General features: G+C 38.1%; 3 protein-coding genes across 4 annotated transcripts in view; all 3 read right to left on the bottom strand.

Annotated features, from left to right (window-relative positions):
- The window catches only part of LOC134660168 (zinc finger protein ZPR1), a 200,906-nt gene that overhangs the window by 86,809 nt on the left and 98,178 nt on the right, over positions 1–15,919 (bottom strand). The window lies entirely within an intron of this gene.
- LOC134660182 (gastrula zinc finger protein XlCGF26.1-like) lies at positions 2,903–7,387 on the bottom strand. Of its 2 annotated transcripts, XM_063515908.1 has the most exons (4): positions 7,166–7,386; positions 6,727–6,918; positions 3,262–4,416; positions 2,903–3,177 (listed from the first exon to the last, which is right to left on the bottom strand). In XM_063515908.1, the coding sequence occupies exons 1-4, from the start codon at positions 7,248–7,250 to the stop codon at positions 2,978–2,980; spliced, it is 1,632 nt and encodes a 543-aa protein (XP_063371978.1). In that variant the 5' UTR covers positions 7,251–7,386; the 3' UTR covers positions 2,903–2,977. The 2 variants fall into 2 exon arrangements, with proteins under 2 accessions (XP_063371978.1, XP_063371977.1); XM_063515907.1 differs by having other exon boundaries at positions 2,903–4,416; positions 7,166–7,387.
- On the bottom strand, positions 9,404–14,952 carry LOC134659938 (oocyte zinc finger protein XlCOF6-like). Its single transcript, XM_063515634.1, has 3 exons — positions 14,868–14,952; positions 13,746–13,937; positions 9,404–11,671 (listed from the first exon to the last, which is right to left on the bottom strand). The coding sequence occupies exons 1-3, from the start codon at positions 14,950–14,952 to the stop codon at positions 9,456–9,458; spliced, it is 2,493 nt and encodes an 830-aa protein (XP_063371704.1). The 3' UTR covers positions 9,404–9,455.

Genomic DNA, 15,919 nt, shown 5'->3' with positions numbered 1-15,919 from the left:
GAATTTAATAATTATTTTGTGGACCAAGTTCGTTCTGTTACTCCTCATAGTAGCACTAGCAACAAAAATAACTATAAGAAAACAATGACATACAATGCTAACTCTCTATTTATGAAACCGACTAATCCTGATGACATAAAGCTAATAATAAATTCTTTAAAAAATACTAATAGCACTGGATACGATGGTATACATACGAAAATAATAAAAAAAAACATCTGATATTATCTCTCCTATAATCAGCCATATAGTAAATTTGTGTATTGAGCATGGTGAGTTTCCTAGCAAACTAAAGGTATCCATTGTGAGACCTCTTTATAAAAAGGAGGATAAATATGACATGAAGAACTACAGGCCTATTGCGTTAATCTCTGTCTTTGCCAAAATCATAGAGAAAGTTATATACAACAGTCTTTATAATTATTTTGAAAAAAAAAACTTATTTGCAAACGAACAAAAAGGGTTTCGAAAGGAAAAATCGATAAATTTGGCAATTTTTGATTTAGTACAAAAGGTAATCAATAACATGGACAAAAAAATCCCTACATGCGCTTTATATATGGACATGTCAAAAGCGTTTGACTTTGTTGACCATAATATTCTCTTAGACAAACTACATGCTTATGGAATTCGCGGTAATGTTTTCAGTCTAATCCGCTCCTACTTGAGGGACAGGAAACAAATTACACAAATTAAAAGAATATCTCCCAGCACGAAAAAAGAGGAAACCTACTCATCTAACTTTAGGAACATTTGTTTAGGGGTACCCCAGGGAAGTGTGTTGGGCCCACTATTGTTTTTAATTTACATCAATGATATGCCTAAAGCCACGGTACACCCGATGGTTCTCTTTGCAGATGATAGCACTATTATTTTTTCTGGACATAATGTAGAATCGTATGAAACTGACATAAATAATACCTTAGAAACTATTATAGAATGGCTTGATAACAATAATCTTAGAATAAACCTGGACAAGACCAATATTATGACATTTAAGCAAAGAACGAAATCCACTAGTGTAAACATAGTTTATAGGGGACATAAAGTGAATGAAACAGACGTAACAAAATTTCTAGGATTAAGTATAGATAATAAGTTGACTTGGAAAACACAAACTGACAATATATGTAATAAATTAAGTAAATATTCATACGCCTTATATAATTTGAAAAAAATCGCAAATGAATCGACACTTTTAACCGCCTATCATGCTTATGTCACATCTAATTTAAGATATGGTATCCTTTTTTGGGGAAATTCCAGCAATAAAGAATTTGTATTTAAGGCTCAGAAGAAATGCATACGAACGATTTGCGGGGTCCAAGAAAGTGAGCCATGTGAACCATTATTTAAAAGACTTAAAATACTTACATTGCCATGTTTGTATATATACGAAATGGCCAATTTTGTAAATACAAACCACAACCTGTTTAGTAAGTTTAAAAGTGTTCGCCTACAAAACAAACTAAAGTCTATGCAAAAAGTACCAAGTAAAACGGCATTTTTACAAAAAAGCATTCTTGGAATGGCTCACAAAATATATAACAAGTTACCGGCGAATATAAGAGCATGTAAGGACAAGGATAATGTTTTTAAAAGAAACCTAAAAGCTTTTCTTACCGAGAAAGCATACTACTCTATAACAGAATTTTTAACTGATTTGTAAATTAAAATGTATTGACAATTAATCCTGACCACTATTATCACATAATATTAAGATTATTTATATTAAGATTTACTGCATGAGATAACCCTGTTTTGACTATTATTGTTTATCTGTGATATTATTAGTGTGTATTTTTATTGAATTTGTATGCCAATAGGCACGACATAGTGATACTGAAACATTTATTTAACATCCTGTAACTTACCTATGTTGAACAAATAAAATCTTTGAATCTTTGAATCGTGCACGCAAAAGGACGTCAAGTTGTGCCAACCCTAATAATTGCTCGGAGCAATGCTGAGCCGAACGGAGCCGAGAATGCACGAATGGATGGAGATTTTAAATAACTGTCACAATTAAAAGTACAAAAACATGCGAAGTACCTATTGTTTTCAGTGATTTTCCTTAAATTGACATACAGGGTGAATTTTTAAGAGTGATACGTACACGAAATACTAAAGCGACGCAGCAAAATATTTTTCAGCATAAATAGTTATTCATTACATTCTCTTCGTGTACTTGAAAATAAACACAATAAATAAATTAAAACGTGTATTAATAATAAAACTTCCGGGAGACACAGACATTAAATATATTAAAAAACGGGTCACTCACGTATTTCCCACTTTCCCGAATGAAGGTTGAGAGAGGCGATGGCTGAAATACGCGTCATACTCGTGAACGGGTGCTGTTTGTGGAGACTGGTCTATTTAAGCTAACACGAGCTATTATAATTAGTAACTTTATTTTTGAGGATAATTACATGGACACACCTCATTCGGTTCTCGTATGCTATTTTATTTTTATTATCATTTTCTCTCTTAATTAAGTTTTAATTAGGTATACAGGATTTTGACTCTTGGATCCCCTATACATCTCTAAGGATAATTTGATTAACTATATTATTGTAATCTTTTAGTTATGACACTTAGAGACATTTACACCTCTAAATAATTTTAGATTATAGTTTTTGTATCTTAGTTTTTTTTTTCAATACTACATATTATTATAGTTTTTATTGTAATTCGACATTTAGAGACTTTATACATCTCTATGTAATACTTTAGTTTGATTTGATATTTGCGGCTTAGTTGTATTTTATAATTGTTGATGTGTTTTTTTTGCTGTATGTAAATTCCATGTTGACGTGTAAAAGTGCCCTTGTGACCTATTTGCTGAATAAATGTTGATGTTTGATTTTAAGTCGAAAAACGTGAACGTAGTCGGAATACGTGAGTGACCCGTTTTTAATATATATAAAACGTGGATTACTCTTTTTATTTTAAAATGGATTTTATACAATATTCATTAGCTGGCACGGAACGGGCGCCGCTTTTCAACAGTATGAGTTAATAGGTGCCTCTGCCAATTACCTTTTATATTGCACCGGTAATCGCAGTAGCTACATGTGAATGGCTTTTCACCAGTGTGAGTCATCATATGATTCTGTAACAAATATTTCGAAATGCACTTGTAGTCACAGTCGTTACAACTGAAAGGTTTTTCACCTGTATGAGTTAATAGGTGCCTCTGCAAATTACCTTTTAAATTGCACCGGAAATCGCAGTAGCTACATTTAAATGGCTTTTCACCAGTGTGAGTAATCATATGTTTCTGTAACATATATTTCGTAATGCACTTGTAGTCACAGTCGTTACAAATGAAAGGTTTTTCATCAGTATGAGTTAATAGGTGCCTCTGCCAATTACCTTTTATATTGCACCGGTAATCGCAGTAGCTACATTTAAATGGCTTTTCACCAGTGTGAGTCATCATATGATTCTGTAACATATATTTCGAAATGCACTTGTAGTCACAGTGCTTACAATTCAAAGGTTTTTCATCAGTATGAGTTAATAGGTGCCTCTGCAAATAACGTTTTAAAATGCACCGGTAATCGCAGTAGCTACATTTAAATGGCTTTTCGCCAGTGTGAGTCATCAGATGATTCTGTAACTTATTTTTCAAAATACACTTGTAGTCACAGTAGTTACATTTAAATGGCTTTTCACCAGTGTGAGTCATCATATGTTTCTGTAACATATTTTTCTTAATGCACTTGTAGTCACAGTGCTTACAATTCAAAGGTTTTTCATCAGTATGAGTTAACAGGTGCCTCTGCAAATTACCTTTTAAATTGCACCGGAAATCGCAGTAGTTACATTTAAATGGCTTTTCACCAGTGTGAATCATCAGATGATTCTTTAACATATATTTCGTAATGCACTTGTAGTCACAGTGTTTACATTTAAATGGCTTTTCGCCAGAGTGAGTCATCATATGATTCTGTAACATATTATTATAAATGCATTTGTAGTCGCAGTACTTACATTTAAATCGCTTTTCACGAATGTATGTCTTCTTGTGATTTCCTGAGTGATTTTTTTTATTGGACTCGTAATCAAATTTAAAAACTTTGCCGCTAGGTTTTCTGTTTCTATTTGGCATTTGTTGACGATCTAAACCAATATTCTCTCGGGTGGAATTACGCGACGGCCCTAACGACAAATGAGTGCGTATGTGTTTCTCCAAAACCGACTTGTTCCTGAACCGTTTGCCGCAATGGTGACATTGATAGATGGTGGCGGTGACATGGGGTGTGGGTGCGGGCTCGGTGGCGTGCAGCTTGTATGTGCGGCGCCCGACCCGGCAGGTGCGCCGCGCCGCGTCCACCAGCAGGCGCTCCAGCCTGACCGAGCACGAGCCGCGCCGACCCGACACCACAGCAGAGGAGACGAGAGCGGACGCTGCAACACGATATAATAATACTAATGGTCAACACTCCAGCATAAAAAAAAAAACAATTTATCCTGATATATACAGAAACGTTGAACAATCTACTGTAAAAAACCGGCCAAGTGCGAGTCGGACTCGCGCACGAAGGGTTCCGCACCATCAACAAAAAATAGAGCAAAACAAGCAAAAAAACGGTCACCCATCCAAGTACTGACCCCGCCCGACGTTGCTTAACTTCGGTCAAAAATCACGTTTGTTGTATGGAAGCCCCACTTAAATCTTTATTTTATTCTGGTTTTAGTATTTGTTGTTATAGCGGCAACAGAAATACATCATCTGTGAAAATTTCAACTGTCTACCTATCACGGTTCGTGAGATACAGCCTGGTGACAGACGGACGGACGGACGGACGGACAGCGGAGTCTTAGTAATAGGGTCCCGTTTTTACCCTTTGGGTACGGAACCCTAAAAACCACAAACAAACTAAATTTTAGAAGAGTAACATAGACAAATATAATAGAGCCTGTACAGTCAGCAGCAGAAGTTGCTAAGCGGGCGAGGTGTTCAAAATTACCTTGACGCGCTCTTATTTAAGATTTAAGTGGTGCTCCCATACAACAAATGTGATTTTTGACCAAAGTTAAGCAACGTCGGGCGGGGTCAGTACTTGGATGGGTGACCGTTTTTTTGCTTTTTTTTTTGTTTTTTTGTTGATGGTGCGGAACCCTCCGTGCGCGAGTCCGACTCGCACTTGTTTGGTATGGTCTAGTCACTAGTGGGTTGGTTCGCCTTTGTACTAATTAAGAATGTAATTTTCACATCATCTATTCGAAAAAGGGCTTTTTCTTCCCCGCTAGGAGCGATCAAAGTGGCACTTTTCTTCCCTGCTAGGAGGGATCAAAGTTGTACTTTTCTGTTCTAGGACACGATTTTTTCTTTTTTGCATACTATTTTTTTTGGCCAAATAATACATAATTTGGAACATAACAATTTCCTCATAGTTGATGTGAAAAGCAGTATGTGTCACACGGTATCAAAATTATTTCGTCTTGGGCGTTAACACTTGAATACCTCATTACGCTCCGGATTCAATGTACGCTCTTGACGGAAATATATCATTTTGATCCCTTGTAACACAAACTACTATTTACTGTTTTGTTTTGATTTTTGTACATTTCAATTACATTTGTTTTAAGACGAAATGTCGGAAAACTTGGAAAAACTGGAAGTTGATAATTTTTAATATGTGATTTTGGACAGATTTTTTGGGGTTTGTAATTATTTTATATTTAAAACTGTTATCATAGGAAATAATAGTGTATGTACCTTCACCTAGTGTAATATCACGAATTAGTACCTTTCTGATGGCAGTAAGATTTTTCCTATATCTTTTACTAATAATTATATATTTACATAAATATGATTTAGCCTATGCAACTTCTAACACTGATTACGCAGTGAAAATTGATGTTATATTTTTTTACTATTTTCCCTAGAATTAGCAAACAATTATGTGATACATATATTAATTCCAAGCAATTTTTTTGCAGTGGTGTGTATTTGATTGTATCTGCAGCTGACTGTACAGTCACCTGTACAATAGTGTGTTACACAACGAAGGCCGCAAAAATATCTGACACAATCTTATTTGGAAGTAAGAGCGGAGAACGGATATACAATTTTCACACAGGCACAGAATAAATAATAGTACTAGGTACAGAAGACTCACTCTCTAACAAAACGCGTCTGTGACGATCGGGACAGATATGGCCGCTAGGTGGCGACAGCGGCACGCCCGGCTTATGGCTAGCCACCGAAATTGGTGTGGAACGGATGTACTTTTAGCTACCTGTAGCAAAGCGACGAAATCGCGGAGTGAGCCACGCCTGACACAGATAAAATATTCATACAGTTCAGCTTGTACTACTTGTAGTATAATGATCGTTTTTTGGAATAATAATAAGAATTAGAACCGAACATCAGAATATAAAATACAATTACAATTAAATTAGTAGATAACAAATCAAAACAATGCAAATAGAAATAAAACAAAATCGTCAAAATGTCACAATAGTAAAAAATATAAAAATAAAACAATGTCAATAGAAAAATTAAATCAGTTTCAGTACTAGAAAGTACAAATCATAGTAAATGATGACAATAAAAAATAAATACTAAGTCTAAAAAATAACATAATAAAAAGAATTATTACATAAGTACATAAAAGTATAAGAGTGAGTCACACATTTTTGTGGCCTTAGAAGATTACAATATTATTGCAGGTGACTGTACATATACATGTTAAACAAAAGTCCACGCACCTCTCAGCTCCATGGCGACTATGGGTCGATGCGGGCGCTCCGGCCCCAGCACGAGCTCGTCCTTGACCACGTGCTCGTCGTACAGGCCGGCCAGCATGGCTGCCTCGCTCACGCCGCACCCGGCTGTGCTGTCCTCACACTCCTCCTTCACATACTCTTCGTCCGTGAATTCAGCTTCCTCCTTAACAACGACTGAAACAAAGTGTTGCAATCATTATCAAATCAAATTAAGGTAAAAATATACACATCAGGTTAATAGTTGGCCTGGGGTCGGCAAACTTTTGAGAAGAACCAACTGCAGTAAAAATCACCAGTTAAAATAGGTGAAAACCGCATAGAAAGGAAATCCGTTGAGTTTATAGCGAAGATACATACACACAAACGACGCGGCGGGAGACTTTGTTTTATAAGATGTAGTGATATTTCGGTTACTAAGTACCTCGTCCCGACTGGTCCGTATCCGCAGTCTCGGGCTCCGCCTTCACGCGCGCTGGCGATATGCTGCCAGTGTTACTTCCCTCCATCTTCACAATGCGGCGTCACAGCTAACGAACGCAGCACGACGAAATTACAATTAAAAGGTGACATCAGTAATTATATGCATAATCGAAATTTGTTAATTAAATTAATCGTAAAATAAATAGCCACGCCTATGTAGCTGCTAATCCTCAATACAGCCTGGATGATGCGGATATGACAACTTCGTCTTCTTTTATTTTAATATTTTTAATGGCGTTCTGGCCAAACGGGTGGGCACAAATTTGCCAAATATGACAACTGACAGCACAGAATAAAATAATAGTACCACCGTAATAGCTCTAACACACTACCGCACCGCACCTTGGTGCACCGGACCCAAAAGTGAGAGTTTTAGGGATTTTTATTTTTTAGCTAGGTTTAGGTTTAATTAAAAGATAGTTTATTCAAGTAGGCATAATTACAATGCGCTTATGAACGTCAAATAAAGCTAGGTAGACCGGCTCCAACCCTACACCTCTGCCCCGAGAAGATTTAAATCCCCCCTCAATTGGAGGAGGGTATCCCATTATGGGACCGACAACAAACTCGGCGGGACACATCTTTTCAAAAATAATTACATCTACAGTAAAGGCAAAATCTTGAAAGCCCGCTGCCTGCAGAGGATGGTTCCCCGTCCTGGATTCCAACTCAGACTGTAGTGATCATCTTTGAAGGCCAAACCTTGCCATCTAGAATCTGTGCTTATTACACATCTTTAGTGGTGGAAGTATACCAGCTGCCAACAATCCAATGTCGAAAGTGCCTTAGGTTCGGTTACATACAAACTCAATGTCGATCAGATGCCCGCTGCTACAAGTGTGCCCAGAAGCACCCGGGTGATGGATGTAGTGTAGCACCTCAACACATCTCATGTATTTTATGCACTGCCCGACACTATGCCTCTGACAGAAACTGACCAGAACACCACCGTCAGAAAACTATGAAACTGATAATGTCGGAAAGGAACATATCATATGCTGACGCAGTCGCGCAAGTCCCAGTTGTACGTTGTAGACCCTATTTAGACGTTGCAAATATCAGCAATAAGACAGCATTTTTGCCACCCCGATCAAGACCTTCCCTGTCCCCGGGTTATGACCAACAGGCTCATATCAATATGGTCCGACCTCCTCCGTCTCAATTACCCAACGGACAGGCCCTCAAGGAGTCATGTCATATAATAGAGTTACTCCGAATGAGGACCTTATGGAGCTTCTCCTTAAATTACTGACGAATATCATCGCCAAATGGAGCGATATCTTACCGAACGACGTTGCACCTTTAATGTTGACCCTTGTCGAAAAACTCTCCTTCTCTAACGGACCGCCAGACTTCGCTTCGGATTCAATTAAACGGACTCCCAAGGTCGTCCGTTTAAAACGAATCCTCAGCCAGCAAGTACCTACTTCCGAGCCTCGACAATAATGTACTATTTCATCATAAATAGTTATTCTTTATTTTCTCTTCATGTACTTGAAAATAAACACAATAAACAAATTAAAACGTGCATTATTATTTTTATTTTATAATAAATTTCATACAACATTCATTTGACGGTTCACGGAGGGGGCGCCATTGTATCTTCAGGTATTTATATATAATAATTAATAAATGTAAACAAGCAATTTGTACATTTTCGGGTAGTTTTAACATTTATTGGTTAACCAACCAAATACAAAACCGCCTGGATTTGTCAATGTACGACCTAACTTTAACCTACATTATTTGATCATGTAATGTTTTCATCTACCCTCAACTGGCTTGAGGAGCCATTTGAGGGTAGATTTCGTTAACTTTTATTTAAATACCTAATAAAGATACAGAAGTTAGTAACGCTCATCTTATATTTCTTTAACCTGCTCCGTGCACCCGCGCCAGCTAGCGGACTTAAAAATAAACAATTTTTTGAATCTCGAAACAAACATCAGAATTTATTCTAACAAAGTTGAACATTAAGACAAATTAAAGTTAAATATTACTTTAGAGACAAGTACGCATCGCCCTGGCATGCGGAGACCTCACCTGGAAACTCCATTTACTATAAACCGAAATAAATTAATTGTATGTCTACTTGAAATAACAAATTGAAATATTTTCATATAAAGTAATTTAATTTGTTCTTAGACAACTGACTAATGACTATTATATCAGAGCTTTTTTTATTAATGTTTCTTTAGGTGAATAATTAATTTTTGTTTTAGCTTGCACTTTTATGCGCAATAATTGCACTGTAAAGACTTTTCACTTGTGTGTGTCAACTCGTGAGTTCGTATGGTTCCTTTATGCTTGCATTTGTATTCGCAATAACTACACTGGAAAGGCTTTTCATCGGTGTGTACTGCTTGATGACGTCGTAGTCCTGACTTTTCTGTGCATTTGTAGTCACAGTTACTACATTCAAAAGGTTTTTCCCCAGTGTGTCTCATCTCGTGGTCTCGTAATTGAGTTTTGGTCCTGCACTTGTAGTCACAGTATTTACATTTATAGGGTTTATCACCAGTGTGTATCATTTCATGAGCTCGTAAGTGACTTTTCTGCCTGCATTTGTATTCGCAATAACTACAATGGAGAGGCTGTTCACCCGTGTGTGTCAACTCGTGATTTCGTAAGTGTTTTTTCTGCTTGCATTTGTGTTCGCAATAACTACACTGGAAAGGCTTTTCATCGGTGTGTACTGCTTGATGACATCGTAGTCTGTATTTGCTTGTGCACTTGTAGTCACAGTTACTACATTCAAAAGGTTTTTCCCCAGTGTGTCTCATCTCGTGGTTTCGTAAATAAGTTTTGCTTCTACACTTGAAGTCACAGTAGTTACATTTATAGGGTTTGTCACTAGTGTGTATCATCTCGTGAGCTCGTAAATGACCTTTCTGCTTGCATTTGTATTCGCAATAACCACATTGGAAAGGCTTTTCATCGGTGTGTACTGCTTGATGACGTCGTAAAGCTCGTTTGTTTTTGCACTTGTAGTCACAGTTACTACATTCAAAAGGCTTTTCCCTAGAGTGTCTCATCTCGTGGTCTCTTAAATTAGCTTTCTTCTTGCACTTGAACTCACAGTAGTCACATTTATAGGGTTTTTCACCAGTGTGTATCATCTCGTGAATTCGTAGAGTTTCTCTAAGACGGCTCCTGTGGTCACAGTACCTACACTGAAAAGGCTTCTCTCCAGTGTGAATCATGAGGTGCTTATTGAAGCTTGATTTCCGCGTACATTTGTACTCACAGTCGTTACATTTAAATGGTTTTTCATCAGTGTGCGTCATCTCATGAGATCGCAACCGTGTTTTCTGCTTGCACTTGTAATCACAGTACTTACAATTAAAAGGTTTTTCATCGGCATGAGTTAATAGGTGCCTCTGCAAACTATTGTTAAAATTGCACCGGTAACCGCAGTAGCTACATTGAAATGGCTTTTCGCCAGTGTGAGTCATCATATGTTTCTGTAACTTATATTTCGCATTGCACTTGTAGTCACAGTCGTTACAACTGAAAGGTTTTTCATCACTATGAATTAATAGGTGCATTTGCAAATCACTTTTTGTATTGCACCGGTAATCACAGTACTTACAATTGAATGGCTTTTCGCCAGTGTGAGTCATCATATGTTTCTGTAACATATATTTCGTAGGGCACTTATAGTCACAGTGGTTACATTTAAATGGCGTTTCACCAGTGTGAATAATCATATGATTCTTTAACATGTATTTCGTAATGCACTTGTAGTTACAGTCGTTACAACTGAAAGGTTTTTCAGCAGTATGAGTTAATAGGTGCCTTTGCAAATTACTTTTTAAATTAAACCGGTGACCGCAGTAGTTACATTTGAATGGCTTTTCGCCAGTGTGAGTCATCATATGTTTCTGTAACATATATTTATTAATGCATTTGTAGTCACAGTACTCACATTTAAATGGCTTTTCGCCAGTGTGAGTCATCATATGATTCTGTAAAATATATTTATTAATGCATTTGTAGTCACAGTACTTACATTTAAATCGCTTTTCACGAATGTGTGTCTTGTTGTGATTCCCTGAGTGTAATTTTTTATTGGACTCGTAATTAAATTTAAGAACTTTGCCGCTAGGTTTTCTATTCCTACTTGGCATTTGTTGACGATGTAAACCAATATTCTCTCGGGTGAAATTACGCGACGGTCCTAACGACAAGTGAGTGCGTATGTGTTTCTCCAAAACCGACTTGTTCCTGAACCGTTTGACGCAATGGTGACATTGATAGATGGTGGCGGTGACATGGGGTGTGGGTGCGGGCTCGGTGGCGTGCAGCTTGTATGTGCGGCGCCCGACCCGGCAGGTGCGCCGCGCCGCGTCCACCAGCAGGCGCTCCAGCCTGACCGAGCACGAGCGGCCCCGACCCACAGCAGCAGAGGAGACAAGAGCGGGCGCTGCAACACGATATAATAATACTAATGGTTTTGGAAAATAATTATGCACTCATCTGTACGAATATGCGTCGTTGTTAACTTCACCGGCCAAAGTATTGAGACCTAATATGCGTGCCAAGTTCTAGTTCGCGTGGGATGTAATTAAAGTTCAGGATTTGTATTTGGATCGTTTTTACACAGTCAGCAGCAATAGTTGCTAAGCGGGCGAGGTGTTCAGAATGATCTTGACGCGACTTTATTGTTAAGAGAATAAGAGCGCGTCAAGTTAATTTTGAACACCTCGCCCGCTTAGCAACTTCTGCTGCTGACTGTACAGGCTATATTATATTTGTCTATGTTACTTTTCTAAAATTTAGTTTGTTTGTTTGTGGTTTGTTGGTATGGTCTAGTTGGTTGGTTCGCCTTTGTACTAATTACGAATGTTATTTTTCACACTGTTTTTCACATCATCTATTCGAAAAAGGGCTTTTTCTTCCCCGCTAGGAGGGATCAAAGTGGCACTTTTCTTCACTGCTAGGAGGGATTAAAGTTGTACTTTTCTGTTCTAGGACACGATTTTTTTCTTTCTTGCATTCTATTTTTTTTTGGCCAAATGATATATAATTTGGAACATAACAATTTCCTCATACATGATGTGAAAAGTAGTAGGTATGTGTCACACGGTATCAAAATTATTTCGTCTTGGGCGTTAACACTTGAATCCCTCATTACGCTCAGGATTCAATGTACACCCTTGACGGAAATATATCATTTTGATCCCTTGTAACACAAACTACTATTTACTGTTTTGTTTTGATATTTGTACATTTCAATTACATTTGTTTTAAGACGAAATGTCGGAAAACTCGGAAAAAACTGGAAGCTGATAATTTTTAATATGTGATTTTGGCCAGATTGTTTGGGGTTTGTAATTATTTTATATTTAAAAATGTTATCATAGGAATATCACGAATAGTGTACCTTTCTGATGGCAGTAAGATTTTTCCTATATCTTTTACTAATAATTATATATTTACATAAATATGATTCAGCCTATGCAACTTCTAACACTGATTACGCAGTGAAAATCGATGTTATATTTTTTTACTATTTTCCCTAGAATTAGCAAACAATTATGCGATACATATATTAATTCCAAGCAATTTTTTTGCAGTGGTTTGTATTTGATTGTATCTGCAGCTGACTGTACAGTCACCTGTACAATAGTGTGTTACACAACGAAGGCCGCAAAAATATCTGACACAATCTTATTTGGAAGTAAGAGCCATAAGTTTAGTTTATTTGTCTCAATATACAATTTTCACACAGGCACAGAATAAATAATAGTAGGTACAGAAGACTCACTCTCTAACAAAACGCGTCTGTTACGATCAGCACAGATATGGTCGCTAGGTGGCGACAGCGCCACGCGCGTCTTAAGCCCTTGCTACACGGTCGCCGACACGCCGACAAGCCCCCAAACCGCGTGGCCTTGGTCCGTCCCGGACCGTGTAGACAGTTGTTTCCAACAAAATTTGACCAAAACTGACCAAGGTCAGACAGTTAGATGGCTTGTCGGCGACCGTGTAGCAAGGGCTTTATGGCTAGCCACCAAAATTGGTGTGGAACGGATGTACTTTTAGCTACCTGTAGCAAAGCGACGAAATCGCGGAGTGAGCCACGCCTGACACAGGTAAAATATTCATACATTTCAGCTTGTACTACTTGTAGTATGATAATCGGTTTTTGGAACAATAATAAGAATTAGAACCTAACATCAGAATATAAAATAAAATTACAATTAAAATTAATACATAACAAATCAAAACAATGCAAATATTTAGAAATAAAACAAAAACGTCAAAATGTCACAATAGTAAAAAATATAAAAATAAAACAATGTCAATAGAAAAATTAAATCAGTTTCAGTACTAGAAAGTACAAATCATAGTAAATGATAACAATAAAAAATAAATACTTAATGTAAAAAATAACATAATAAAAAGAATTATTACATACATATATAAGAGCGTGTCACATATTTTTGTGGCCTTAGAAGATTACAGTATTATTGCAGGTGACTGTACATATACATGTTAAACAAAAGTCCACGCACCTCTCAGCTCCATGGCGACTATGGGTCGATGCGGGCGCTCCGGCCCCAGCACGAGCTCGTCCTTCACCTCGTGGTCGGTGTACAGCTCGGCCAGCATGGCGGCCTCGCTCACGCCGCACCCGTCTGTGCTGTCCTCACACTCCTCCTTCACATACTCCTCGTCCGTGAATTCAGCTTCCTCCTTAACAACGACTGAAACAGTGTTGCAATTATTATCAAATCAAATTAAGGTAAAAATATACAAATCAGGTTTAGACCTGCCATCTGTCTGGGTTTCCCCGGATTTGTCCTAGTTTGGAGGCCGTCCCCGGGAAGTGCCTGGGGAAAACCCGGAACCTTATTGAATTTAATTGTTTTTTTATTAATAATATTATTTTCTGACATGTCGGGTAAAAATGCGATTTACGCCTAATGTCCGGGTTTTTTAAAGTCTTTTTCTGGGTTCGGCGAATTTAGAGATGGCAGCCCTAATTAGGCTAATAGTTTTGAGTTTTGAGAAGAGCCAAGTGGTGTAAGAACTTTCAAGGGTTCATTTTATGAGTGACTTTCTTTTTTTCTCTTCTTCAGGTGCTCCTCTCATCAGCCTTGTAAAAGTAGTGTTAGGTAGTTCCGTCATCAGGTTTAGCGAGTTTGGGTGTTTATGAGTGACGCGACGAGGCGCTGAGGAGTGACATGACATTTATCAAAACTACCAACTTAGGTAGTTGCAAGGTCGTCCTGGCATCGCCTCTATCGGACGAGGCCAGGATGATGTGCAACCTATTCTTAAAAATAATGTAGTGGTGTAAGTAATGCTACGCTTCTACATTATTACTTGATTTCAGTACAGGGGTGACATAGTCACTGTGTGACAAAACCCCTTTAAAATTAAGATTAAAAAAAAATGAGTGACGTGAAGAGCAATTTTATTGTACTTCAAAACCAAAGAGCCGCGTACCAGATACAACAAAATATATGGAACAGGGATGTTGCGGATGCCGATTTTTTGATATGGATGCGTATACTCATCCTTTTCTTTTGAGTGCTAGTACTAGTATATATATAAGGCATCTTTGCAAGGCTTAGTATGATTCTCTCTATGTTTGAAATGAGACAGTATTTTGACAAGCTATATAAGCCCACCTCGTCCCGACTGGTCTGTATCTGTACTCTCGGGCTCCGCCTTCACGCACGCTGGCGATATGCTGCCAGTGTTACTTCCCTCCATCTCCACAATGACGGCGTCACAGCTAACGAACGAAGCACGATGAAATAACAATTAAAAGGTGACAACAGTAATTATATGTATGATACCTAGGTATTAGTTAATTAAATTAATCGTAAATAAATAGCCACGCTTAGCTCCTAATCCTCAAGTACCGCCTAACGCGGTTTTGACACTTTTGACACCTTTTTTTTTTTTGGCACTTATAAAAGTAGCCAGCTTCTTGTGTCATGTCCATGTCATGTTATTTAGTCCCCACCGAGTATGTGTGTGAATCGCGGTGCGAAGCCGCGAACGCGAGTGTGGAGGGACCTTTAAAGTGATAACACACTATCGCACCGCACGCGACTTTGGGTGTCATACCCATAACTAAGAGCGAGAAAGAGATATCTCTTTTAGCATTAGCAAAGAGATATATCTGGCTGGCAACATTAGGTTTTTTTTTTCTGGTTACTCCCTGCATACTCCCTACAATTTTGCACAGGGTGAATTTGCAAATCTCAGTGTTGACCAAAGAGTAAAGTAAGTATATAGGTGTTGACATTAGGTATATGATTTAAAAAAAACCGGCCAAGTGCGAGTCGGACTCGCGCACGGAGGGTTCCGCACCATCAACAAAAAATAGAGCAAAACAAGCAAAAAAACGGTCACCCATCCAAGTACTGACCCCGCCCGACGTTGCTTAACTTCGGTCAAAAATCACGTTTGTTGTATGGGAGCCCCACTTAAATCTTTATTTTATTCTGTTTTTAGTATTTGTTGTTATAGCGGCAACAGAAATACATCATCTGTGAAAATTTCAACTGTCTAGTTATCACGGTTCGTGAGATACAGCCTGGTGACAGACGGACGGACGGACGGACGGCCAGAGGAGTCTTGGTAATAGGGTCCCGAGGGCCTACCGCGAACCACGTTCGACGTGTTGCCTCCCTGTCACACTTACGTATGAATTAATACAAGTGCGACAGAG

Source organism: Cydia amplana, chromosome 26, assembly GCF_948474715.1.
Source record: "Cydia amplana chromosome 26, ilCydAmpl1.1, whole genome shotgun sequence".
NCBI classification, from domain to species: domain Eukaryota; kingdom Metazoa; phylum Arthropoda; class Insecta; order Lepidoptera; family Tortricidae; genus Cydia; species Cydia amplana.
The sequence above is the reverse complement of the archived record's forward strand: the minus strand, read 5'-3'. Positions and strand labels throughout refer to the sequence as shown.